General features: G+C 37.9%; 1 protein-coding gene across 1 annotated transcript in view; it reads left to right on the forward strand.

Moving 5' to 3' along the window:
- The window catches only part of FAM81B (family with sequence similarity 81 member B), a 59,358-nt gene that overhangs the window by 20,538 nt on the left and 12,445 nt on the right, over positions 1-26,375 (forward strand). The window contains exons 5-7 of the mRNA XM_060146323.1: positions 6,241-6,484; positions 12,096-12,214; positions 21,383-21,512. Of these exons, the coding sequence (XP_060002306.1) occupies positions 6,241-6,484; positions 12,096-12,214; positions 21,383-21,512 (493 nt within the window). The remainder of the gene's footprint in view (positions 1-6,240; positions 6,485-12,095; positions 12,215-21,382; positions 21,513-26,375) is intronic.

Raw genomic sequence — 26,375 nt, forward strand, 5'->3', positions numbered from 1 at the left:
ACAGCTTAATACGGGTTAAGGGTACTAAGTGGCAGAGGCAGAGCTCGAGCCCCCAGTCTTCCAACTCCAAGTAGAGTGTTCTTTCCCCTGGAAACTCACATAAATAACTCTCAGAGCCCAACATTAGCAAAGGTAATATAGGTAAGCATCTCAAGAGCCCTAGAAAACGCTGTAAGAACTCCAAACACTCTCAAAACAACTTGCTGCTGCCATTTACATGTTGCCCCTGTGTCACCCGGGTGTCCACCGAGCCCCCATTCACACAGGGACTCAGGAACACCTGCCAACCCGAATGCCTCTACCAGAAAGCCAATCACAATAGGTACATTACTAATTCTGTAATTTTATTGAAAATGTTACTGAACACGGGGAGTTTGCCTCACATATTACATAACTTGCCTCTGGAAAAGATCCACAGCCAGTCTCTTCTCGGCCAGGTCATTATTTGGAGTCCTTCCCTTTCCTAGCTCCTCCACGAAGACCCCATGCTGACCCAGCCCCGCTGGGCTGCTTCTTCCTGTTATGTGTTATTTAAAACAGGAGATGCCTCCCTCACCCACCTACAGCATTCAGCCCTGTGTAAAACTCAGCAATGGAGGCTTCTAGAGTCACCAAAACCATCTGCCAGGGTAATGCTTAGGAACAAGCAATGGAGAAACAATAGAAAAGACATTTGCAGTTCCATCACTCTACACACACACTCACAGATTATTTTTGTGAGGCAGCAAAATATTCTCTGAAATGCCACTTTCTAATTTTTTTTTTTTTTTTTTGCAGGACTCTATGCACTGAGAATGTAACTAGTCATAGAATAAATCTCACGGAAATGAAAATTCTCTTCAGTTATGCCCTTTTGTGTTCTAGAAAGGGGCTTAAATTTTCAAATTTTTGTCTCTTGAATATTACAGGTTGCCGAAATGGTTATTAAAATCTAAGTAAATTTAGTGCTCTAGTCGCAAGAACAGAACGGGCAGAAAAGTGAGAGTTACTATGTACCAATGCATCTGCCAGCAACAGCACAGCTGGTGTAAGTCACATTGAGTTGCAGAGAAATAGAACTCAGAGTTTGTGGAAAATCTGTTCAGATTCAGTTGTCAGCTACATAATCAATGATTTATATAAAGTCCAAATATCCCTCTGAAAAGGCCCCCTAGGAATACTTCCTCCTGTGGTTAGTAACTCCATCTGCACGAGTCTGGAATATTCGTTATATCTTTCTTTCACAGTTAAATTTAGATATATAAGTCCCACTGCTATGATATGCTAATAAAGCAGTGAATTTTTTAAATTCATGGTAGCCACATCTCGCTACTAATGAAAAGCCTCAGTTTTTAAACTTGTGGATGATCTGATGTTTTGAACAACAGTATTACTAGGAATCTCTCTTAGAAGACTGAGAATGTTCGTGTGTTGAATGTTATTCCAGTCACTGATTTAGAAAAGTCAATTGGAAAATAATATTCTCTTTCCTTACAGCAAAAAATAGGAAACATATATATAAGCTCTATCTTCATCCTGTAGGAATCATGCAAATAGAACTAAACAGAGCATGATTTGTTGCTTCATTAAGCATCATTAATAAACAACAACAATAATACTCCAATACTAAATCTCAGACATGAAAAGACATTTCAAAAAGGAACATTCTCCACTTAAATATAAAATAACTTTTAAAAATAAATGTTAAGAGCTAAAAGAAAATAAGTAACTACAGTCCATCATTTATGTGCCATTTAATGTCCCATGGTTGCAGGCAAATACATTCACATAGCGCTAGGTGCTGCCCTGCAAGGCTTCCTTCCATGTGCCAAAGAGCAACAACATTGAGGCCAACTCTGAAGGCAGGACCACAGGCTGGCATCTGAGCAGAGGTGGCAGCCCTGTTCCACTGGCCCATCTACTGGCTTAGGTCTGTTTCCTCAGACCTTTCTGGATACAATGCTCTTTCTGGATACAATCCTGATACCAGCCAACAACACACCCGAAGACTGAGTGCACATAGGCCCCGTGTGAGCCTGGACGGCAGTGCAGGTCTCACTGGTCTCACTGCTCCCTACCACCTGCTTCTACATGTGATCTCAGAACTTAACAGCCATATGGCAAAGTGGCCCCATTACCTCTGTCTAAAATGAATGAACAGAAATATTTGGTTGGTAAGTGGTGGAACCTGTATTCTACCCTTGGTCTACCTTGCCTTCCAACTTGCCAAGCTGCCTCTGAATATCTGCATGATTTGAAATCTCAGAGTCCACATTTCACACCTCAGCACCTCATTATATGTTCTTTACCTTTATGCCTTCAAGACTGGTCATGACTCATATGGCCAGTCTTAAATAAATCAGTGATGTTTAGTCCTAAGAATATATTAGATTCATCTAAGTGCTTATTTAAAATACATATTCTTGTTCGTCCCCTCACCCCCAAAATTATGATTTAGTAAGTCTATAGTTGTGCCACGGAATCTGCATTTTAGCGACTTCCCTCCCTTCTCCACCCCCATGATACTAATGCAAGTTTCTTCACAAGAAACACTGAATCAGACTAAGTTACTGGAGGGACAGGACCTTTATACATTGTACATGGACTAGAGTAGACATTTAGTAAATATTTACTGATCCATTTCTATTTCAACTGACATTTTCGTTGGTAAGTTACTAGTTACAGATACAGTGCTTTCAGCTACCCATGAAAACTCCAACCAAAACGGCTTAAATGTAAGGTCATTCATTAGTTCACATTAAAAATCTAGAATTTGGTTAATTTGGAGGCTTAACAACATCATCAAACACCCAGGTGTTTTCTATCCTTCTTCCCAGCCATCCTCTTTCCCCTCATGATCACAGGTAGCTTCAGCAGTTCCAGGCATCACACACAGACATGACTACATCCAGCAAAAAAGAGAGAAGTTTCTCCTTGGGTATGTCTTCTCAAAGGCAAAGCAACCTTACCCAAAAGCCCCACAGTAGGTTTCCCTTTGCATCTCATTGGCCAGTATTGCTTCACGTGCTCCTACCTAAACCAACTGCATCTCAGCCCAGAAGAATGGGACCACCATGGTTAGCTTGCGCCCCACCCCACCCTGAAGGACATGGGGGACAGGAGGACGTACCGAGTCAGGCAGAAGCAGGGATGGCTATTAAGAAGTTAACCAACTGTGTCTGCCACAATGAGAACACCTAAGAGAGAAGAAATTCTAAACTTGGAGAGGAATTCAGCATGATTTACAAGGGTCTGTACAGAACAAATGAAGACCTCTCTCACTGGCAAATCCAGGCTGCAGATTGTCTGGAGTCCAGAAAGAAGCACCAGCTCGAGGAAAACAATGAGTAAATCTGCAATCCACTGCTAGGCTACGTGTCACCATCAGCAGGACCTGACATCCTCTTCCCTTCTGCCTGTGACTCATACATCCCATCCAGGGTAGCACTGTCAGCATGCTGGGGTTTTAGAAAAATGGATTATATATATATGAGGCTCCGTTTGGTAGTTTTCCAGAAGAACATTTTTGAGCCAAATGAGTGGTGGATGGAATCTTACTACTGAAACACTTAGCTAAGCCATCTCTGTTCCTCAGATGTGCAGGTGATAGGAAAGATGAATCTCACCCAGGCTGAAGCTATTTTATACTGCTCGAGAAAGGAAACTGAAAACTTTCAGGCTCTAACAACTTGGAGCTTTGTGGAACCATTTTTTCCTCCAATTTTCTAACAACTGAGACTTAAGGAAACAGTCCAGCTACAGCCATCAGTCAGTCAACAAATATTTATTGACCACCTGCTATGTGTCAGGCACTCTTCTCAGTGTTGGGGAAACCGTGGAGAACAAGTTAGATAAAGTGCCTGCCTGCAGGGAACTTTCATTCTAGTGATGAAGGGCAGAAAATAAACACAAACAAGTAAATATGATGATTTTAGGTAATGACAAATGTTATGGAGAAGGTGAAATGGGGTATTATGATAGAAAGTGACTGAGCGGAAGGTTTGCCTGAGGAGGGGATATTGAAGTTGATACTTAAAGAATGGGAAGCAGGCAGCCATGAAGAGACTGCACTCTAAGCAGAAGGAACAGCAGATCCCGAGGCTCTGAGCTAGGAACTGCTTGGCGTGTTTGAGGAGCAGAAAGACATTGGTCTGTGTAGGGAAGAGTGGGAGGAGATGAGGCTGGAAAGGAGAGCCAGGATTTTATTTCCGGAGAATGGATGAGCCATCAGAGGGTTTTCAGTAGGCAAGTTCTATCTTCACACTTTTAGAAAGATCACTCTAGCTGTTGTGTGGAAGATGCACTCTTTGTTAGAAGGCGAAAGTGGAGGGGATAACGGTGGCCAGGACCGAGAAGAGAAGAACGAACTATGGAAAGAGAAGCTTTGAAGCCTGAGGACACTTCTCTTTGTCATTTCTGCTGTCACTCTATTAGGCCACATCAGTAGTGTTAATCAAAGTGTGTCTTCTGCTTCTGCTTATTATCTCATAGAATGACAGGAATATATGGGAGTAAAGGTTAACATTTGATTTTGGAGTCAGACAGACATGAGTTTTGAATTCTGACTCTTGGCATCTCCAAGTTGTGTGACCGCTCCTTGCTCTGTCTGGTAAATTTTCTCAATCTTCTCTCCTAAATCACTAATCCATTCTTCAGCTATTTATTGTGTCATAGCTATCCCATCTTTTATGTTCCTTTATTTCAACTATTATATTTTTCATGCCTAATATTTCTACTTGTTTATGTTTTCTAGTTGTTTTCATTTTGCTAATATCTTCCCATAGCTTCCCTTTTAATACCTTTATTAGCTCTTTAAAAAATTTCTCATTGCATATATTTCAGTAATTCTCTTTTGTAGGAATTGATAATCCAATAGATTGTTTATTTGTTGGCTAATTTGCTTTTAAAAAGACTGTGCTCCTCAAATGTCCTGATATTTTGGCCTGTGAGTTCATCTTTCCCTGAAGATTTCAGTCAGAGCCTGGTCGCCAATGAAGTGTTGTCAGCTCCAATGAGCTTGAGAGGTGGGGTGTGGATAAGCCCCAGACACAGTAAAACTGTAGTCAGCCACTCCCCATCCTACAGAATAACCTCTCCTGTCAGGTCTTCTCCTTTTGCTCCTCAGGAAGAAGCAACACTAGAAGAGCAGTTGCTTTCCCACCCCTGGGACATGTGGATGTAGTGAGATCTTACAGTATTTGGAAAATGTTTTGGCTTTGTCTTTTTTCAGAGCCAATCTAGGATAATCAATTATTATAGGAAAAGAAGCTCTTAGCAAGATTTCTAGAGATCCAGAAACTTTTTTCCTCTTAATACTAAGAGTATTTTATTGGGGTATAATTAATATGTCCTAAAATATACAAAGTATGTATCTGGATGGATTTTGACAAATATAATCAATTATTAACAACCACCCAAATCAAAATATAAAACATTCTAGAAGCATTCTGATATTCCTGAGAAGCCAGTCAGATGACTGTGACAGTGTGGTGGTTTTTAAATGACCACAAAGTCTCTGACACTCCATTTTTCAAGAAGTGGAGACTAACTCCCCTTGCTTTGAATATAGGCACAACTTAGTGACTTGCTTCTAGGGAATGGACTAAAGCAAAAGTTATGGGGTATGACTTCGAGATTAGGTCACAAAAATAAGCAAAGTAAATTAAATAAAGAAAAAGACACAACAAAAGTAACTTGTTCTCCAAGAAGTTCATCTGTGAAGGGAAGGAGTAATTTGCTAATGTCAGTAGGAGCTATTGGGATTTTACATGTTTCTTTGCCCGAATACTAAATAGCCCTAGTCTTTGTATTTTCCTTTTCTAATTTATCTTTTTTACTTTTTGTTGACCTTCTGACTCTTTTGTTAATCTTTGCCTTTGAGCTATTATTTCTTCCAGCAATTAGAAAGCAGCTCTCTCCTCAGTATAGAATCATCAGGCGTGAAATTTACGTAGCTCCAACTTGGCTTGTTAGAATAGCGGGTAAAATGTAGAACAATTCCTGCTTGGGAAACAGGAAAAATACATGCTACAAGATCAGGGCATAAGTCAGATCCAGTTCTCAGATGAGACATAAACCGAGATTCTAACTACACAGGGTTTAAAGTCCTAACAGACAGACTTCTCACAGGGCAGAAAATATAGGATTTTATATATATGGATTTTATATATACAGGAGTAGGAGTGTGGATGCAAGATCTGGTTCTGGCTCGTCCAGTTCATCCTTGTAACACCCGCGGTGTTGTTTCCTTTTCCGGACCAGGGGTCATTCTTTTCTTCCTGCCATTCCAAACACCCAGAGACGTCAGCTAGAAGACAGACTGAACAACCAGGGTCGCACCATAGCTTTCCTCCTTGAACAAGCTTTCCACATCAAGGAGGATATCTCTGCCTGTCTTCAGGGGACGCATGGCTTTCAAAAGGAGGAGTCACTTGCCAGGAAGCTTCTGGAAAACCACATCCAGACCATCACCAGCATCGTCAAAAAACTCAGCCAGAACATTGAGGTAGTTCTTTATTTCCCATATGTTGGCATCATTGCTTCACAAAGTTTATCAAGCACCAGTGTCATTTTTCAACTAGAGAAATGAGTCACTATTACTTAAGTTTAAATGATTTTAGTCTAGTTGCCTCTGAGGGAAATAGTCAATATTTCAACTTCTCATTTCTGCCAAAAAGTAGAAGGAAATTCTACGTTCAGAAAATGTTTGTTGAATGTCTCTGTGACAGAAAAGGCAACTGTCTAACATTAAATGTCAGACATTGTGCCAAGGTGCTTATTTTCATCTTAATCTCCAAGATTCTATTAATATAATCATTTCAAACAGAGGTCTTCATTAGGCAGTGGGAATGCTAGTTCATAGGCCCATCACACTCTGACCCCATCTCCTACCCCTTTCTCCTTCACTCTGGCCACACTGGGCTCCCAGCTCTTCTTAGAACACCCCAAACATGCTCAGGCTTCGGGGGCTTTGCACTTGCTGTGTATTCTGGGTGGATCATCTTCCCCTAGATGCTTCTATAAAGTATTCTTCATTCCTTCAGCCCCTGCTCAAAAATCATCATATCAGAGGGTGGTTCCTTGACATGCCATAAAATACCCCCCCTCACTCCAACAGTCACAACCTCCCTTAAACCCTACATTATTTTTATCTATAGCACTTATCGCAAATGACCATGGTCTTTATTTGTTTAGTGTGCTTCCCTTCTAAAATATAATCTCTGTGAGGACAGGGACTTCATTTTGTTCACTGCTAAATCCCACATCAAACTGATGACAGTGTATGAGAGGCAGTCAGCAATCTGTAAATATTTCTTGAACAGATGAATGAATGAATGACGTTTAAGGTGCTAAAGGAAAAATAGAGCTTCTGATCAAAAAATGAAATGCTTGGGTTAAACCAAGACAAGTAGATTCTTATTACAGGTCTTTCAGAGTTTTTAAAGTACTAATGAGCATTATGACTCTGGGGTAGCAACTTTCAGGCAAAAGTTCCAGAGAATACAGTTTAAAAATCTGGCCCAAAACATGTGGAATTGTGAGAATTGACAACAGTGCCCTCACACAATAATGTCCTTTTCTCCTATCAGATAGAATAGTGGATTAGACAAAAAAACAAAAACCATGAGATTGACCCAGCAATGACTTACTCATGACTATACATTTAAGGCTAAGGATATTTGTTCATTTATTTTCTATCTGTAGACCCCATAATGCCATACTGAATTTGAGGGACTGTGGAAAGTTAAAAAATTTTGGTGAGCTTTTAAAAGGCACTTTTTTGGTATTTAACACATATTGAACTGACAGCAGGACCTAAAGAGTCAATGTTACTTCTCAAAGTGGTCAAAGGTGTTTCCAGGCATAATGAACTTTCATGAAAGTGACAAGAGACACATGGCTCAGTGCCTCTGAGATGATGAGAAAATCAAGTACAGCACCAGGACTAAAATAAGATCCTAATTTAGGAGTCAAAACTTCTTGGTAATTGAAAAGAGAACAGCATTCTCAGAAATATCAAAATGCTTCTAGAATGTTCTATATTTTGATTTCAGTGTTTCTTACATAGTTGATTATATTTGTCAAAATCCATCCAGAGATTTATTTTGATTTATATATTTTAATACATATTAATTATACCCCAATAAAATACTATTAGCTTTAAGGGGAAGAAAGTTTCCAGATAATCTGAAATCTTGCTAAGAGCTTCTTTTCCTATAATAACTACCTTAGATTAGCTCTGAAAAAAGACAAAGCCAAAGCATTTTCCAAATACCATAAAAATCTCAAAATATTTGCAATCCTGTTAAGGGTTTGGCATATATAGGGAAAATGACAAGGACTGGTCTGATTGTGCGCAGAAAACGGAATTAGGAAGTATTTAAAGACTATAGATATGAAGTTAAAACATTATGAAGAAGAAAGTATTAAACTACCATTAGTAAATAACTAAGACTATAAAGTAATAAGCATTTATAGAGAAATGGATGCTATCCAAGTATTTTTTAAAAACCTAAACTCTTTAATCAGATCAGCCCATTTGTAAATTAGCCAGCAAGTTAGATCCAAGTGTGAGCAGAAGCTTGACTTGGTCAAATGAAAAAAAGATTTTTTTGTTTAATCAACAATAATTGTAGCAGTTAAGTTTCTTGTTCCTTTTTATTTTTTATTTTTTTAATTAATTTTTGTTGGAGTATAGTTGCTTTACAATGTTGTGTTAAGTTGCTTGTTCCTTTTTAAATCAAAATATTTATTTTTAAGCTGGCAGCTAATTAAAGTTTGAAAATTAATTTATTTTTAATTCAGGAAAAGAGCATTTCATGTACAACATTGCTTAATTGCATTTTTTTCCTCCAACTTATAAAAGCAATACTTGTTCACTGTAATTATTTGGAAGTTTAGGAAACAATTTTAAAACCTAGGAAAAAGTTCTCACAATTTCACCACCAAACGGCATTCTCTACAAATACCTAGATGCATCTCCCTCTGGTCATTCCAGGCATTCCCTTTAGGAAGCTGAGACTACATTTGTAAGCACAATTTTTAATATAAAATTATATCATAAACCCTCTTGTATGTCATTAAAAGCTCTTTGCACGGTGTGTACATCATGGTTTGCTTAATTATTCTCCTAATATTGAAATATCGCTGTGCATAAATGTGTCCACATTTGGATTATTCCTATTGTATACGTTCTTGGAAATGGAATTAGCAGGGTAAGAACACTATAAAAGTTCTTTACACATATTGCCACATTGGTCTATTTACACTTCCATTAGCCTTATATGAGAGTGCTTTTTTCACTGCACCTATTCCAGCATTGAGATTTATTGTTTTAATCATTGCTAATTTGATGAGATAGAAATGAGATCTTTCCCTTTTTTTCACTTTTTAAAAGTGACTATAACAATTTACATTTTCTCTGTCAATAATCTATCTAATGTCTTTTGCCAATTTGTATATTTGGATTTTAGTGCTTTTTAGTTTTTATTTATGAGTTTTTTTTATTAAGAAAAATAAGCAGTGGGACTTCTCTGGTGGCACAGTTGTTAAGAATCCGCCTGCCAATGCAGGGGACATGGGATCAAGCCCTGGTCTGGGAAGATCCCACATGCCGCGGAGCAACTAAGCCCATGTGCCACAACTACTGAGCCTGCGCTCTAGAGCCTGTGCTCTGCAACAAGAGAAACCACCGCAACAAGAAGCCCGTGCACCTCAACAAAGGTAGCCCCCCACTCACTACAGCTAGAGAAAGCCCGTGCACAGCAACAAAGACCCAATGTAGCCAAAAATAAATAAATAAATTTATTTTAAAAAAAGAATAATAAGCAGTGATGCTTTGGTAAATATTTAACAATCAGCAATCAGTTTTTTTTCTGAGGGATAAAATACCTGGTTTGCCTATATAGTGTTTGCCTATTTCCATGGTGTAAATACTCTCACTATGATTGATTTAGAAAACCAACTGATGTTACTAAACACAAAGATGGGAAGAGATGTACATGCACAATCGGCTCTCAAGGACAGGTGTCTAAATGATTGCAACACACCATTGAAACCCTTGGCAGTAACATTTATTATAAATGTTTTTCCAGTTGGTTGTTTATATCCTAATTATATTTATATTGTTTTTTACAAGTTTTAGATAAAGTTAAATGTTCCAATATTTTGGTTTGTGACTTCCCTCATTACTTTCAAGAATAGAAATTTCCAAGATGAAATAATCTCCTCTATTATCTGTTTTATGGCTTAACTTTTTTAATATTCTAAATCTATTTTTTTCTAAAATCTATATTCATGTATGGTGTAAGGTAAGGATCTAAACTGACTGTTTTCTGAATAAGTAACCAAAAATCTCAACAGCATTTGTGAAATTCCTTCCCCAGGGATTTTGAGCCTCATATATAGCATATTTCTTTCTTACATTTACAAAGATCTTCATTAAATTACAATGATTGATTTAGCTACACACAGCTATTTAGCTACACTCAGCTATTTAGCTACACTCAATTACTTATCCTCGTTTTTACAAAATGCTTTACTATTTAATAGGGCAAGTTCCTTTTTATCACTATTCCTTACAAAACAAAGCAAAACAACACCTACTGTTATGGTCTGAACATTTGTGTCCCCATTCAAAACTCATATGTGAAATCCTACTGCCCAATGTGATGGTATCAGGAGGGCTTAGGGAGGTATTTGGGTCATGAGAGTGGAGTCTTCATGAATGGGATTAGTGCCTTCATAAAAGAGATCGCACAGAGCTCCCTGGCTCCTTCCACTATGTGAAGATGCAGCAAGAAGTGAGCAGTCTGCAGCCCAGAAGAGGGCTCTCCCCGGAACCCAACCATGCGGGCACCCCGATCTTGCACTTCCAGCCTCCAGAATAGTGAGAAATAAATCTCTGTTGTTTATAAGCTGCTCAGTCTGTGGTATTTTTTCATAGTGGCCCGAACGAACTAAAACACCTATAGGCATGCAAAAGCCAACAAACAAGCTAAAACAAAAACACCTTTAGTGTTCTTGACACTTTTATGTCTCCAATTAAAGCTATATTTGTTCTTGGATTGTCTCAATCTGCCAGTTTACAAATGGGTAAGATTCTGTATATAGTCTTTGAAATTTCTATAATTCATTTCCTATAAAATTCCTTCTTTTCCTCCAAAAATTCATAATCACAAATTTAACATGGTTCAGGCCTTGGTAAAATATAGCAATTAACCTTTAATGTTTCGGTAAATCAAAAAGTTGTTTGTGTTTTCCTATCCTCTAAATGGTTTTCTGAGTAAACATAAATTAATTTTTATGTCTTTACTTTGAAATCTGTTTGAATGTCAAGCAAGATATAAATTTTTTCTATAGACAAGTAAAATGTTTTAATTTTTATGTATGAGTGCCAAAAATTAAAACCCACTGTTTGGGGGAACACCGACCTGGTGGTATAGGACAGTCAGCTTCATTTCAGAACACCAAGACATAATGAAGGCATGACAAAGGATACTCGGCAAAATCTGAACACACTCAAGCCATACATTTCTCATGTTCTCTAAAAAATCTAAAACAATAAATGTTTTTCACTCCATGTATGTGAAACAGTTTGATTCAGATTTCCTTGTGTTAATTGTATTAGCTTCATTGTTGTTCTGATTCAATCTGTAAAGGGCCTTGCTTGATGCCATATGAAAGGTTCCTTCTTCTAAACTGTACCACCAATTCTGAAAGAGGTTTTTGTGAAAAGCTTTTATGTCGATGATGGCCATGGCCATAATAACACAATAAATATGTTTTGTTTGGCCCATATGGTGTCTGTAAAAGAATTTAAATAAGATGTCAATATTTTAAAATGAGAAACTTAACATAAAATCTGGATTTCTGGCTTCTGTTGAGACATCGTTGAACCATCATGCCCACCTGGCAACAATCGGCAGGACTCAACGCCATCACTATCTCCCTCAAATAAAGCAAAGATGGCTTCTCTCTGACACAGGACCCTCTCACTCACTTACACTATCAGCCTAACTAGGAAATGTACCCGATTTTGTAACCTCTACTTTAAATGAGATTTTCTTATCATGTCTGATGGGAAATTAATGGGAATTTTAACTCAAATATTGCAGATGTTGGAGGAACAAATAAAAGCTCGAGATGTGGCAGCCACAGGAATTAATTTTGCAGTACAGGACCTAAACACCAAACACCTTCAAGGAGTTGGAGATCTTCGAGGAAGAGTAGCCAGGTGAGAAGAAGCGTGTTAACTAATGCTTAGTGGTCAGTTGCTGGCCACTGAGTTCTCATCCCTAAACAAGTTCCATATTGTAGAAAACAAGATACTGCCTTTAAGCTAAATGATGAGATAGTAACTGAGAAAGTGTATCATGAAATTTGAAAGCCTCATGCTCCCTGTGAGATCCAAGGGTTCTATAAAGGACCTCTCATAGAGAATGCCCCGTTTGGTTTCATCTGCAAATGACAAGTCTTGCCTTTACAGCCCTCAGCTGTCCAAATGCCAACATCTATACAAAGACATACCCTTGAAACCACACACAAAATCCCCAGATGTATCAAATCTAGTGATTAAAACATTTAAAATATACAATAATTACATATAGAAGCCTAGCAAAAGGGATTTAATGGTTAAGTGAATAAAATTTTGAATGATATCCTTTGTATGAGACTTGTAAGTTGGAAGAATTCATGGTGTACAGTTCAGCAAAAATTTGTAGGCATTGACAATGGCAGGACCACTCTGGTTGACACATGAAAGATGACTTGTGAGTGGCTGAGCGTGGACACCTTTCCACCTTTACATCTTCTGCCAGCACCTCTCTCCTCTCTCCTGAAATACCCCCACCTTCATCTCATTAATCTGCTCTCAAGTGTTAATGACCAATAATTATTATTAATGACCAATAATAATTAGGTGATTAACACCTAAGACAAACCTCTTCTAGGGTATCCGTCCATTCAATTCAACAACAACAACAAAAAAAGTATTAAACACTTCTATATGCCAGGCAGTGTGCTAGTATTCAGGGTTTCAGCAACATGGTCCCTTTCCTGTAAATTCAAAGTCTACCTGGGAAAACATAAATCAATGAGGTGAGTACTATAATGAAAGCCTGGGGTGCTATGGGAATATCCAAATCAGACGGGGGCATAAAGATGGCTTCCTGGAGGAGGTGACACGTGACATGAATTTTGAAAGGTTTGTAGCAGTTAACTAGACAGGGAAGGAAAGGAAAGGCACTTCACATAGGAGGCAAGATATGTGCAAAAGAACTGAGGGGTAAATTACTGTGACATGTTCAGGGGCTACCTGTGAGAAGAGTATTTTAGTTATGTTATTTTGGATTTGCACTTAGGGAGAGATGGGAGATTGGGAGATGAAGCTAGAGAAATGGTCCAGAGTTGGGTGATGAGGATCTTTGGCCAAGGTAAAAAGTTTAAACTTTATGTAGAAAGTTATAAATAGCCATGGGAAGATTTTAAGTAAGGGGATGACATTTAGTGACCGTCTAGTAGTAGCCAAACTGGTGGGGTACAGAAAGAAGGCATGAAGATGAAAGGAAGCTATTGTAGCAGTCAAGGTGAGAAATGTCTAAACTAAAGCACTGACTGTGCAAGTCCAGAGCACGTAACAGACATTCAGAAAACAGAATCTACAGGATTAGTACATATGTGTGTGTGTATGTGTGTATATACACAAACATAAACATACATATATAATTATATATTATATGTATACATATTTTAAAATATATAAAATTGTATATTTTATTCTATAATATTTGATACATGGAAAAGAATTTTTATAATATTTGGGTAAGCTATGAAGCAAGATAATAAAACAAACCCCAGCAAACCCATCACCCTACTTAGATGTGCCATGATTTTACAAAGAAGATAAACACCAAAAATCTCTTGAATGGAATTTGGAATTTGGTTCAACTTGGTGTTGATGACACTTCAACTGTTTTTTTTTCTGCAAACCACTTAAGACCCTACTATTTCATTCTTGTAAATTCTCTCTTACGTACAAGACAAAGTCACAAACAGATTCAGATGAAGCCAAGAGATGAATGGAATAATATCAAGGAAAAGATGTGCAACTATTTTTGTTCTGCTCCAGTTTCTTTTTTTTTGTTTCCTTTTTACAAAATGTTGTATGTATTTAAGGTGTACACGATGATTTGATATACCTATACATACTAAAATGATTACTATAGTCAAGCTAATTAGCATATCTTCTCCTCACAGAGTTACCTTTATGTGTGTGTGATGAGAGCACCTGAAATCTACTCTCTTAGCATATTTCCATTCTTCAATACAGCATTATTCACTATAGTCATCACACGGTGCATTAGGTCTCTAGACTTATGCAGCCTACAGAACGGCCACTTTGTGCCCTTGATCGACATCTCCCCATTTCCCCCACCTCCTCACCCCTAATAACCACTGTTCTCCTCTCTGTTTCTATGTATTTGACTTTTTTAGGTTCCACATATAAATGAAATGATGCAGTTTTTTCCTCCTGTGTCTGGCTTTTTTCACTGAGCATAATGTCCTCCAGGTTCATCCATGCTGTTGCAAATGGCAATGTCTCCTTTTCTGAGGCTGAAAATTTCAGAGTGTATGTGTGTATGTGTGTGTGTGTGTGTGTGTGTGTGTGTGTGTGTGTGTGTGTGTGTGTGTGTGTGTGTGTGTGTGTGTGTATCACAATTTCTTTATCTATTCATCCAAAGACACTTAGGTTTCCATATCCTGGTTATTATGAATATTGCTGCAATGAACATGAAAGTACATATTTCTTACAGGTATTCATTTCATTTCCTTTGGATATGTATCCAGAGGGGGGATTTCTGGATGACATAACAGTTCTATTTTTAATTTTTAAAAGAACCTCCATTCTGTTTTGTATAATGGCTATACCAATTTACATTCCTGTTAACAGTGTAGAAAGATTCCCTTTTCTCCACATCTGCACCAATACTTGTTATCTTTTATTTTTTTGATAATTCTCATCTTAACAGGTATGAGGTGATATGGTTTTGATTTGCATTTCCCTGATGATTAGTAATATAGAGCTCTTTTTCATATACCTGTTGGCCATTTGTACGTCATCTATGGACAAATATCTGTTCAGGTTTTTGCCCATTTTTTTAAATCATGTGACGATTTAAAACGCCCTCTTTGTTTTCTGTGATCCCAAGGGACTCACAGATGAGCCCCATCAGGTCTCAGGGCTAGGTGATTTGGGAGCCAGTCTCTTGGGTGGCAGCTAGATGTATGGTCCACACCCTTTGCTCCCCATGGAGAATCGGATTTGGGGGTTTCCTCCCAACAGTAAGGTGCTGCACCAGGGATGGGGCTTATGGCATGTGTGTGTCTCAACTTTTTCCACCCAGTTTGATGTGGGTATTAGTTGCCTGATGTGTAGAAGTCTCTAAACCAGTTTCTGAATTTTACTCAGAGGGACTTGATCCACATTTTGCTGGTTATTTGGTGCATCTGAGGGAGGAGGGAAAAATCAACAGCCCCTTATTCCTCCAACTTGCTCTCTGATTGCTTACTTACCTTCCCCTTTAATATGAAGCAGTGATTTTAGGACAAGGTCTTATTTTTCCTTGAAATGTCTCCCTTTTATGAAACTTTCTTAAATCTAGTGATTTGAGACAGAGTCTGGCTAAAACCCATGAGATTTAAATTCACACTTCCATTTTTTCTTTTCCGTATTTTTGCAGGCAAGTGACCCATGGACCAGCTGAGGCAGATTAATTACTTTTCTCCCACATATATTGACCTTAATTCCAGTTAGCGTTTTGGCATAAGTGAAACAAAGTTGATTTTTTTTTTTTTTTTTTTTTTTTTTTTGCGGTACGTGGGCCTCTCACTGTTGTGGCCTCTCCCGTTGCGGAGCACAGGCTCCGGACGCGCAGGCTCAGTGGACATGGCTCACGGCCCCAGCCGCTCCGCGGCATGTGGGATCTTCCTGGACCGGGGCACGAACCCGTGTCCCCTGCATCGGCAGGCGGACTCTCAACCACTGCGCCACCAGGGAAGTCCTGGTTGAAGTTGATTATTTTAACATAATTCCTAGCAAACCTTTTACTGCTTCATAAATCAAACTCAATATTTGATAACAATAATGTACTTTGAATTTTATATCTTATTTTCCACTCCAATATAGTGGCAGTTTAAAAGCAAATACTTCCAATGAGATGAGGTTCTCAAAGTTGTCTGGGCTGCTTTTGACACTCTGTACTGTATTTGATAGATTAGTCTCATGTGCAAAGAAAGAAAAAGGCAGGTATGTAAAAGGCAGCCACACAGACGGCTTAAAATCTGTAGAAGCAGCCAGAGGAGGCCAACCCTCTATCCACACTTGACTATTTGGGACCCCAAGGCAGATCTGCAGATGAAAAAAAAATGTTGTGTTGATGTGGGATTAAAAGCATAAGTCATGTCCTTTGGAGAAACAATAACGATAATTGTTATAATAACAATTGTTATTGTTATATTGTTATTGTTATATTTTTATAATTGTTATAAAAACAATAACGATAATTGATAATAAGGACCTACGGTATAGCACAGGGAACTCTAATCAATACTCTGTAATGACCTATATGGAAAAAGAATCTAAAAAAGAGTGGAGATATGTATATGTATAACTGACTCACTTTGCTGTACACCTGAAACTAACACAACAGTGGAAATCAACTCTACTCCAATAAAAATTATTTAAAAAAAAAAAAATATATATATATATACTCTCACTCATAGGCCAGTGGCCAGAATCTCAGGAAGATGTGAAAGTGGGACTTAGGAAGAATCTGGCCTGTGCGTGAAAACCACCACCACCGTCGATCGATCGATAGATAGGTACGTAGGTAGATAAAAGTGTAAGACTGATGAATATATCTCATGACAGGAATTACCCAGAAAAACAGAGGAAGAGTTCAAATTAAAGTTCTCCTGGTTTCAAAGAAATTAAGAGTAAACAAAAGAGATAAAAGAAGATTGCTGATTGAACTGTCGCATGTCATTTTGCTCCTTCCAAAAGCCCCACTAAGTCTACAGTAAAAAAGAGTTTTCACTTTAAAACATAAACCCACAAAGACAGGTGATATCAGCCTAGAAACACTGGAACCTAGAAGACAGATAGACATGTGGAAACTGACTGAGCAGATGTAATGAGACCAGTTTTAAAGCTGTGGGATAAGCTGAGAATGACCTGGTTTTACACCACAGACCTCTCACAGGCTTAGGAGGGCTGGGCCAGGCACCTCTGAGAGTGTGGGTGAAGGTGGGCTCTTGCCTCCTGGGAGAGGAACTGAGAGAAGTAGGAAGAGGCAGAGGCAAGAACCACTGCAGTGTGTTATTAGCCTTCTTGTTATTATTGACTTTTAAACTATAAACATGTTTTACTTTGATAAAAATAAGAGATAAAAGGGTTCCCCCCCCCAAAAGAGATTATCAAATAACAAAAGGAGATAGATAAACTGGAATTGCTCAGGGATAGGTGAAAGAAAACATTAAAATATTACAGGGGTTCAATCTACTTTAGAAGTCCCCAAAAGAGGATACATACAAGTGAAAATAAGTTATTTTTTTAAAAAAGGCATGAGCAAACTGTACAAAACAAAAATGCTTTTCTATATAAAAATGGTTAGAGAAATGATGTACAGGGAAGACAACACAGACCTCATTCAATAGAGACATAAGAGGAGCTCCTAAAGAAGAAAAAGAACAAATTCTTCAGAAGAAAAAAATATTTATGCTTATAAGAGAGAAAGCTTTCTTGAAACAAGAGATTTGAATCTGTAGATCAAAAGGAAAACTGCAACCCCAGAAAAATGTACATAAGAACAATTAAACCAAGATACCTGGTTGAAGTTACTGAATATCAAGGATAAAGAATCAATAGAAGAAAAAAGAAAAACCAAAAAGAATCATTAGACATCTAGGTAGACAAAACAGATTACATAAAAGAATAATGAAAAAACATAGTCATCTCAGACTTCTCCACCTCAAACCGTGCCGGATGAGAATGGAGCAATGTCTATCATGTTCTGAACAAAAGAAAAAGTGACCCAATAATGTCTTCTTAACCAAATTACTTTTCAAGTATAAGAGAACAGATATTCTCAAGTATTTATGAATGTAAAGGTTCCAATACTTCCTGGATCCTTCTTTTGAAATCTGGATGACAAAATCTGGCCAACCAAAGAATTAAATCAAAATAAGGGGGGACTTCTCTGGTGGCGCAGTGGTTAAGAATCTGCCTGCCAATGCCCGGGACAGAGGTTCGAGCCCTAGTCTGGGAAGATCCCACATGCTGTGGAGCAACTAAGCCCATGTGCTACAACTACTGAGCCTGCATGCCACAACTACTGAGCTTGCGTGCCACAACTACTGAAGCCCATGCACCTAGAGCCCACACTCCTCAACAAGAGAAGTCACTGCAATGAGAAGCCTGAGCACCTCAACAAAGAGTAGCCCCCGCTCACTGCAACTAGAGAAAGCCCACGGGCAGCAACAAAGAACCAACGCAGCCAAAAAAAATCAAAATAAGGATTTCAGATAAGAAATCATAGTTTTAAAGGACTGTCATTGAACACAGAATCTAAATATAGAATGAAGATTCAATAAGAGTGGGAAATTTAGTTGCAGAACGCACTGTAAATGTCATAAAAACTGTTATTTTTAAAATAGAAAAGTATTAACAAAAACTGTTGAAAGAGCAAGGATATAAACATTTAGTTGCTCACTTTTTGGCATATGGCCAATAGATAATGTCTAAAGTTGAAATGGCAGTTGTAAAAAGTATAATGATTCCAATCTATGTTAGCTTTTTATAACTTCATTCTTTAGAAATAGCTCTTGTATTGAGGAGAGATATATATATATTTGAAGTTCAGTAATTTCTTCATTTTTCACTACAGTTTCCTTTCCTTAGGTTAAATTAAAATTCAATGTAAGGGGGCTTCCCTGGTGGCGCAGTGGTTGAGAGTCCACCTGCCGATGCAGGGGATGCGGGTTCGTGCCCCGGTCCGGGAAGATCCCACATGCCGTGGAGCGGCTGGGCCCGTGAGCCATGGCCGCTGAGCCTGCGCGTCCGGAGCCTGTGCTCCGCAACCGGAGAGGCCACAACAGTGAGAGGGGCCCGCGTACCGAAAAAAAAAAAAAGAAATTCAATGTAAGGTTTTTAACTAAAACTGGTACCTATAATCCTAATATTCTAAAATTAATTTATTATATTTCTTTCTTCCTCTCTCCATGTGTAATATATATACATATAACCACACATCATATCTATATAATATGTGTATTTTGTATAATGGTGAATGAAATAATAACCAAATATTAGCAATGACTATCTCTGAAAAGTGGAATTTGGGATGATGTTAACTCTCTTCTTTGTTCTTTTCTTTTTGTATTATGTGTAATTTTTTTATAACGAGCATGTGTTATTTTAAAAGAAACAATAAAATCACTTCAAAGGAGAGAGAGAGAAACTTCCTTTTGCAATATGGAGTGCAGCTTTGAAAAACCACTAACCCTTGACTTCAACGTGTGGGGTTAAGCTGGTGAGGCGGGGTGAGAATGAAAAGGTGGCAACTCTCAACTGTTTATTTATTTGAGGAAATAAACAGTAGCTGCTGATCCTGTGTGGGTGCTTCCTCTGTGCCCGCCACTGGCTAAACATTTTGCATTCATTACCTCCTTCATCCTTCAATAACCCTAGGCAGGTCCACCCTTCAAGACAGCCGCTTATGGTTTGGAAAGCTGAGCACACAGCACTCCGGGAGACATTGTTCACATTGTCCCCCTCACCATATGTCTGGCACGCCCTGGAGTTGTGCAGGGGACAAATTGTGCAGCTACATGCAGTGACCTCAGCATCGTTATCCCTTTTTCTCAGAGAAGGAAAACTGAAACTTACAGATGTTAAGAAAATTGTCCCAGATCACAAACAAAGCCAGACTCAAAGACGCATCTATCTGACTAAATCCTCAACCACTAGCCTACGACGCACAGACCAGCGATCCCTGAGCGTGGGAGCAGGTGGCGCTGGGTGAGAGGCGGCAGGGAGAGGGGGCAGCAGCAACTACTCCTGTGTAGCCTTTGGGTGTCTTAATGTGAACTCACGTAAGAATATTCTAACCAACAGTAGAGGTTGTTCTGACAATAACAGTTTATATATACAAACGTGTGAAATGGCTTTCGCCCATGACTTTGGTGCTTCCATTTTTTATCAGAATACTTCCTAATTTTTCCTCCCAGCAGTCTCCCCACCCCTCACCATTTATCTGGTATCCCTTTCAAGAGGTTTCTCAGGAAAATTACCATCCTTAGCTCACCTTTGGCTCAACTTTGGCACCAAAAATCTTAAGAAATTCACTTCTAGAGCCTAAAAAATGTTGACAGTCATAAAACAATATTTATAGCACTTAGCATGACAATATGAAAATATAATTCCTAATAAATATTACTCGATGATAGTCAAAACAGTTATTTTATAGAATGACAAACTTCAAACTGATCTCTGGTGACTCATATACAAAAGACACAACACGACAGCGCTCTCCGCCCTATCCTTCAGGCAAACATGAGTGTATTGAAACTGGTAATACAGTATGTAACCTGTTCTCTCCCAAGGGAGGCCGTGAGTTGGGATAGTGGGTGGGGTTCCCTGACATGCTGGGAAGATTGTTAATCTGAACTCCAACCCCATTTCACCAGGGTTCCTTCCTGGAAATACCAAATGCCACCTAATGGGCCAAAGCTCAATACACACGTTAGTGTGGATTATTTTTGTCCTAACCTAAGACAACACTTGATTGACACCACTCAAGGAGCGGGAGTTTTCACTGGGGCTAAGAGAAAGGATGTTGTCCTTTGACGATGGGATGGAAGACTTTGGTGTGTTGGGACACTTCTTTTAGCCAAAGGAGAACTGACAGTCTGGGAGCCAAGGGAAGAGGCTAAAGGGAGGAAAGAGGACTCAGAACACAATGTGGAAGAGGAAAAAGTTTCAATTTTGCCTAACCGTGGGCAGCAGGGAGTATGCCCAAAACATCAAAATCTGTTGGAACTCCTATGACTGAATTAACGTATCAGGCCAAAAATCTAAAATTTTACCCAATTTCTCCCAAAGTCTTCATCTACTCCATCTCAGTGCTTTGATTTGGGCCAATGTATCATTATCCAACCTGGTTTTTCTCCCTCTGGAAAAAAAGAAGAAGATGAGGGAGATTTCTGTATATGCTCCTACACCTGCCAACTCACTATTCAAAGAACTTTAGAACTTTTGCCATCAAATGAATGCACGGATTCTACTATAGTATTAAAAATTGTATAAGCCTATCAATCTCACAATCAATTTTCATCTTGCCACTAGATGTGATTCCAGCATCATGAAGCTTTCTGGAGACATTCACTTCATCAGGCACGAGCACCGGCGACTCGAAAAAACAGTTCAAGAGCTCATGTCCGCCCTAGAAACTGTTTCTAAAAACTTGGATATGAAGGTAACTGAAAATATTTGGAACTCTTACGTGTTACTGCTGGAAGTAAGATCATTATAGCTTATCAAAAAGCTCAGTCAAGAGGTAATTGTTCAAAAGAACTCTTTTCCTCCAAAAGGTTTAAACACGACAGCTCATGTATATACACCATGAGTACTGCCAGGGTAATCAACAAATATTGAATGAGTGCCTCCGCTGTTCCCAAACGGCCGCCCCTTGTAAGTGTATGCTACTTGATTCTACCGTTGCCATTATTTCCTTACTCTCTGGGTTCTTCTCAAAGGCTGTGTAACTAGAGAGAATAAGCAAAGGAATTTCCCATGGAAGCTATTATAATACTATTAAATGTTCGGCATTAATGTCAGTTGATCACGTTACATCCCTGCCATGGGTTACGTCTCTTACAAAATAATACACAAGTCCTTTGGCCTGGATTTTAAAGGCCATCTCTACACTGGCCCCTGCTTTTCTCTACAGCTCACCCTCATGCCTCCTGGCTCACCCTTTAGACCCAGTGACACTGAGCTACCTGTAGGTAGGTCCCACTCACTCCAAGATACTGCACTGCATCCATGTTCTCTGTGCTCTTTTTGCCTGAAATGTCTCTCCCCCTTTTCACCTTCCCAGGCAATGGTTTACTGAAAGGAGCCAATGCAAACTCTTCCATGCCCCACTTTGTCACGTACTTTACATGAGGCAAACACATCTCCTCTGAAGTCATTTGGGCAGAACAAAGTGGAAATCCTTTGGGAATTGGGGGAGATGAAATCTTGCTGTTTATTTGTTCATGGAGCCAGTTTATCAAGAGTGGAAGGCACAGGGGCACACAGTTTACTCCAGTCCCACCAGGCTCATCCATCCTCCTACAAACCCATCTCATTAGTCCTAATAGTTTTTGGGTCGATTCCCTCAGTTTTTCAAGATAATCATATCAACAACAAATCATAACAGTTTTATCTCTAGTTTTCTGGTAAAACTTCATGACTTTTTTCTTAAGGCCTTGACCAGAACTTCCGGAATAATATTACATAAAAGAGGTCAAAGAAGGCAGCTTATCTTGTTCCTGATTACACTGGAAATGTCTTTGTTGTTTGCTGTTGGCTACTGGTTTGATATATTTTTATCAGACTTATTAAGGAAGTATTAAGTAAGTATCCAACAATTAAGGAAGTATCCATCAATCCTACTTTACTTAGTTTTTATTAGAATTGAACATTTAATTTTATAAAACACCTTTTGGACATTAACAAATGCCTAACTCAGCAAGGTTGTGTTTTCGTTTGGCTTTCTGTTTGTTAGCTTATTTATTTCTTCGGCCTTCTAATGTGCTATGTCAGAGCATTTCCCAATGCTGAAACATTCTGGAATTTCTATAATGAAAGCTATACAGTCTTTGTAATAATTCAATATTTAATTTTGCATCTAACTTCAAAGGTGATATTAGACTCTAGTTCCCTCTCCTTAGTTTTTCTAAGATAATACATACATATGATTCAAAATCAAAACTATACGAGAAAATACACCCCAAGAATTTTCACTCCCACTTGTGTCACCAGTTATCACAACCATTCATGCCCCTCACAGGTAACATTTTTTATTAGTCTGTTGTGAATCCTTTCAGTATGCCTTTAAAAAGACAGAAGCAAAAACAAATATATATTTTTTTCCTTTTTACACAAAACATATGTGTATTACTATGCACCTGTTTGTTTTTTTAACTAAACAAACATATCCTAGAGATCCACCCTATCAATACATCGTTTCCTCATTCTTTTTCACAGCTGTGTACTCTCCCTCTGTGTATAATGCCTCATTTAACCAGTCTCTCATAGATGAACATTTGGATTCTTTTCACTAATTTGCTCTTTCAAACATTGCTGCAATGTATAAACTTGCACTTATGTTATTTAGTGTGTCTGTAGTTATGTCTGTAGAATAAATACCCAGAAGTGGGATTGCTGCACTTATGTTATTTAGTGTGTCTGTAGGTATGTCTGTAGAATAAATACCCAGAAGTGGGATTGCTGGGCCAAAGGTACCTGTGTTTGTTATTCTGAAAGATCTTGCTCTCTGCAGGGCTTTTACCATATTGCATATCCACCGACAATATATAAAATGTCCTATATACCCATTGCCTCATCAATGAGTGTTTGACTTTTGCCCTTTTTTAAAAGAAAAAGATAGCATCTCTGTATTTTAATTAGCCTTTCTTATTACATCTTTTCATATATTCAAGAACTATTTGTATTTCTTATCCAGTGAGCTGTCTGTTCATAGCTTTTATTCATTTCTCTATTGGGTTATTTTTCTTTTCAATTTCTAGGAGCTCTTTATATGTTAGGGAGATGATATGAGCTGCAAATACATTTTTCCAGTGTGTTGTCTTTTGACTTTTGATATGCATATGTTCTCTGTTTGTAGCCAAATTTATCAGTCTTTTTTTGTGTATGTGGCTTCTGGAATTTTAAGTCACATTTAGACCGAGCTTCCCCACACAAAGGCTTGAAAGAATTGCTCATATTTTCTTCAAGCACTTTCATGGCTTTATTGTTTATATTTAAATTCTTGGAGTTTGGAGTTTTCCCTAGAATAGGATGTGTCTTAATTATTATTTTAACTACTGAGACCTTGTAGTATTTTTACTATCCGGTAGGGCTAGTCCCTTCCACTGCTTTCCTTTTTGCCTTATCCTGGTGATAATTGTTTGTTTTTGCATATGATTTTAAAATCAGCCTGTCTAGTTCCAGCAAATAAATCAACAAATAACTCTGCCTTAATTTTTATTGAAATCATGTTAAATTTATAAATTAATTTTAGAACTGATATAGTCATAATGCTGAGTGTTTTATCCAAGAACACAGACAGCATACTTCCTGTTTGTTCAGGTTCACTTTTATATCCTTCAGGAGTGGTTTCAAATTTTCCTCATGTAGGTTAGGCAACACCTTAAATGTATTTTGAGATTTCATCATCTTTTTTTTTAGTTTACTGTAATGGGGGTTTCATTATATCTTCTAACTAGTTGTTAGTTGTGTGTTATAAAGGCTGTATTAATTTTATACTTCAGTGAATTCTCTTGATTATAATAATTTTTCAGTTGGTTTTGGTTTTTCCAGTCACACAACCATATGATTTTTAAACAATAATAATTTGACCTCATCTTTTTCCATTTTATACACATAATTTCTCTTTTTTCTAATTGTTTTGAATAATAACTCTGGTGCAATATTAAATAGTAATGCAGCGATAGTGGGCATCCTGGTCTTGTTCCTGACTTTAACAGAAATGTTCCTAGTGTCTCTCCTATGATGGAGGAAGTAAGTTTTCTCAATAAGTGTGTTTAATACGCAATTGTTCCTATTTTACTAAGGTTGTGAAAATCAAGAAAGATTATAAAAATAAATTAGTCTTGTAGATATAATGTACAGCATAATGACTATAGTTAACAATACTGTATTGTGTATTTGAAAGTTGCTAAGAGAGTGGATCTTCAAAGTTCTCATCACAAGAAAAAAAATTGTAAGGTGATGGATGTTAAGTTATTGCGGTGCTCATTTTATAGTATATACATATATCAAATATGCTCTACAACTAAAGCTAACACAATGTTAAATGTCAATCATATCTCAATTTTAAAAAGTAATTATGAATTATGTTAAATAACTTTGTAGCATTTGTGCAAATAATGTCAGTTTTCTCCTATACTAGCATAATTATTTGTATTAATAAATTTCCTTTTTTTTTTTTTTTTTTAATTTTGCGGTACGCGGGCCTCTCACTGTTGTGGCCTCTCCTGTTGCGGAGCACAGGCTCCGGACGCGCAGGCTCAGCGGCCATGGCTCACGGGCCCAGCCGCTCCGCGGCATGTGGGATCTTCCCAGACCGTGGCACGAACCTGCATTCCCTGCACCGGCAGGCGGACTCTCAACCACTGCGCCACCAGGGAAGCCCTAAACTTCCTATTATTAAACCATCCTTACTTTAAAAAAAGAATCAGTTGCACTTGATTATGATGTGTTTTCCACTGGGCGGCTGAACACTGTTTGCTGATATTTTATTTAAGAATTTTGCATCAATGTTTACAAATGAGATTAGTCTCCAGGGGCATTTTTTGTGCAATCATTTTCAGATTTTGGAATCAATGTTGCTCTGATTTGATTAAGATAATTTGGAAATTTCTCTTTTTTTTCTATGCTCTGTAACAGTTTAAAGAGCATTATAATTATCTATTCATTAAGGACTTGGTAGCTTTACTTCTGAAAGTGTCAGGGCCTGATGATTTGGTGGGAAAGGGATGGTGATGGGTTTTGAGCACAGCAGTCAAGGCCCTTGGCCATAATATGCTCTTTATTGTAGGTGACCTGAGAGGCACATTTTCATGTGAAACACTGGGAAATTAAACAATAGAATTTTAAAAGTTTTTTTTAATCAAATGGTTAGATTCTTATTTCTTTATACTTTTCTTATTAATTTCTAGTTTAAATGCAGTGTAGTTAGTTGCTTTTCCTGCTTTTTGGAATAATTTGAGAGTTTCTTTGTAGTCACATGTGTACTTAGTTGTAAATGCTCAGTGGGCACTGGAAAAGAATGAGTGTTTTCTGTTTGCAAGTTTGATTGTTTGGCATATAAATGTATAAATAAACTATATTTGTCCTATCTTTTTATATACTTATTTATATTTTACTTATTTGACAAGTCAAGAGAAGTCATTTAAAATCTGTAATACATTGTCTCTGTTAGTTTATCCTTGTAATTCTACAACTGCTCGATATATAAGGTAAAGTTTCAAAACTATTTTTCACTGTGTATTTTAAAAAGAATGATTTTTACCTATAAAATGATCATCTTTGTTCCCTTTTACGTATT

Source organism: Lagenorhynchus albirostris, chromosome 3, assembly GCF_949774975.1.
Source record: "Lagenorhynchus albirostris chromosome 3, mLagAlb1.1, whole genome shotgun sequence".
Lineage (NCBI taxonomy): Eukaryota > Metazoa > Chordata > Mammalia > Artiodactyla > Delphinidae > Lagenorhynchus > Lagenorhynchus albirostris.